This window comes from Cynoglossus semilaevis, chromosome 10 (genome assembly GCF_000523025.1).
Source record: "Cynoglossus semilaevis isolate Cse_v1.0 chromosome 10, Cse_v1.0, whole genome shotgun sequence".
NCBI lineage: Eukaryota > Metazoa > Chordata > Actinopteri > Pleuronectiformes > Cynoglossidae > Cynoglossus > Cynoglossus semilaevis.
Window position 1 is genome coordinate 19,355,906 of NC_024316.1, and position 2,479 is coordinate 19,358,384.

The 2,479-nt window shown below is 49.5% G+C and overlaps 1 protein-coding gene across 3 annotated transcripts in view; it reads left to right on the forward strand.

Moving 5' to 3' along the window:
* Positions 1-150: 150 nt before the first annotated feature.
* The window catches only part of LOC103385542 (solute carrier family 26 member 6-like), a 7,781-nt gene continuing 5,452 nt past the window's right edge, over positions 151-2,479 (forward strand). The window contains exons 1-6 of one of the 3 annotated variants that reach the window (XM_025059072.1): positions 151-339; positions 570-680; positions 774-946; positions 1,030-1,194; positions 1,389-1,541; positions 1,664-1,746. In XM_025059072.1, the coding sequence (XP_024914840.1) occupies positions 324-339; positions 570-680; positions 774-946; positions 1,030-1,194; positions 1,389-1,541; positions 1,664-1,746 (701 nt within the window). In that variant the 5' untranslated portion in view covers positions 151-323. The remainder of the gene's footprint in view (positions 340-569; positions 681-773; positions 947-1,029; positions 1,195-1,388; positions 1,542-1,663; positions 1,747-2,479) is intronic. The other 2 variants (XM_017035967.2, XM_017035968.2) reach the window with 2 other exon arrangements.

The window sequence follows — 2,479 nt, forward strand, 5'->3', positions numbered from 1 at the left end:
CAGTGTTAGCAGTGTTAACAGTGTTAACAGTGTTAGCAGTGTTAACAGTGTTAGCAGTGTTAGCAGTGTTAGCAGTGTTAACAGTGTTAGCAGTGTTAGCAGTGTTAGCAGTGTTAACAGTGTTAGCAGTGTTAGCAGTGAAAGGCACATTCCTCCAGGTGTGACCCGGTTCATGTCACGGTTCCTGTGGTTGTTGCAGATGTTCCGTGTCCAGGCTGAGGGAGTGGCTGCTGCGGTGGGTGCCTGTTCTGGGCTGGCTGCCTCGGTACTCCATCAGAGACAACGCAGTGGGAGACCTGGTCTCTGGATGCAGTGTGGGAATCATGCATCTGCCCCAGGGTTTGTTTACACACACATGCCTGTCCTAGCCTAGCTGTGTGGTAACCTGGTGTACTTGGGATGGGGTCGGGGAGGGGAGGGCAGGGGAGGGGGGGTGGAGGCGGGGTTAACTTCCAGTATTATTAACAATTCAGTTACACAACTCTTCCACTTGACAAGTGTCCAGGCTGTGACCTGCGATCATTGACTAAATCACTAATGAGTTTCAACCCGTGGCTCCGCGGCTGCAGGAATGGCGTACGCTCTTCTGGCTTCACTGAGACCAGTCTTCGGTCTGTACACGTCGTTCTACCCGGTGCTGATCTACTTCATCTTTGGAACCTCCAGACACATCTCCATAGGTGAGAAGAGGGGGCGGTCCTGTGGCGCTCGGGTTCTTCTGAGGTTCTTCTGGATCCTGTGATCAGGTCCACAGCCTTGTTCTCTGTGTCCAGGGACGTTTGCCGTCCTCAGTATCATGGTGGGGAGTGTGACAGAAAGGCTGGCGCCTGACGCTGACTTCATTGTCAACGGAACTAACGGAACCCTGGGCGTGGACCTGGACTCCCGGGACGCCCTCAGGGTGAAGGTCGCGTGTTCTGTCACGGTCCTGACGGGAATCTTTCAGGTTAGTGTCACAGCGTACCTTTTTTTATAATTTAATGTTGGTCATACTAGTGGGACCGACCTTTGACCTCCTTCTTTCGATAGATTCTGTTGGGCGTAATAAGGTTTGGTTTCGTGGTCACGTACCTGTCTCAGCCTCTGGTCCGCGGCTACACCACAGGTTCAGCTTGTCACGTCTGCGTGTCCCAGTTAAAGTACTTGTTTGGAGTCAGTCCCGCTCGGTACTCTGGTCCTCTGTCTCTCATCTATGTGAGTATATATCATACAGTATATGTCATGTATACTGTACTGTATTTGTATTACATGTACATGTACGGTACACACACTGTAAATGTACTACATACACACAAATATATATCATGATTTATATGAAGAATTCAAATATATGACCCCTCCCCTTGTGTCCCCCCGTCTCCGTCACCCGTCAACTCTCTTCCCTGCAGACCCTGGTGGACATCTGTGGACGGCTGCCTCAGACTCAGGTGCCGGAGCTGGTGGTCAGCCTGGTGTCGCTGACCGTCCTGATCGTGGCCAAAGAAATCAACAACTATTACAGGAAGAAGTTGCCGGTTCCCATCCCCATTGAACTGTTAGTTGTGAGTTCCCTTTCACATCACAGTAGGGGGAGGTCTTCAGGCCCTCGAGGGGGTGTCCAGTCCTGGGGGGGGGGGGGGGGGGGGCTGACCACTACATCTGTTGTTCTGCTCCTTTCCCACAGATCATAGCAGCAACAATCATCACCCACTTCTGTGAGCTCAGCACCAAGTACCACATCGACGTGGTGGGGGAGATCCCCAGTGGGTGAGTTGACGGTGGAGACCCCACACCTGGTCATCACTGTATGGACAACCAGGAGTGATGACTCAGCCTCCTCTGTCCTCAGGTCAAAGGTCAACTCTCTCTTACTGACCTGTCGATGACTAAAGTTACTAGTGACTAGTCCATCCAGAACCAGCTGTTGATCACAGGTTCTTCTCAGTTTGTCACCTGGTTCACCAGCAAATGACAGACAGACGTCTCCACATGGAGTCACCTCAGTATTATCACGATGATGTCACTGGTCTCCAATCACAGCCGCTCCCAGAACACTGATAGACCACCTCTCATAGACCACCTCTCATAGACCACCTCTCATAGAAGCAAAATATTTATAAAATTTTACAAATGATCTGTATCAACAACAACATCAACAACAACATCAACAACAACAGTGTCAATGATGGACACTTTATTGAGTGTCTTTATCTCAGCCTATAATTATTCCTTTTCAAATGTTTGGCCGGTTTATTGTTCTGTGTTCGACCTGTTGATGAAGACCTTCTCCTTCTTCTTCCTCTTCTTCTTCTTCTTCTTCTTCTCCTCCTTCTTCATCTTCTTCTTCCTCTCCTTCTTCCTCTTCCTCTTCTTCTTCCTCTTCATCATCTTCTTCTTCTTCTCCTCCTTCTTCATCTTCTTCTTCCTCTCCTTCTTCCTCTTCCTCTTCTTCTTCCTCTTCATCATCTTCTTCTTCTTCTCCTCCTTCTTCATCTTCTTC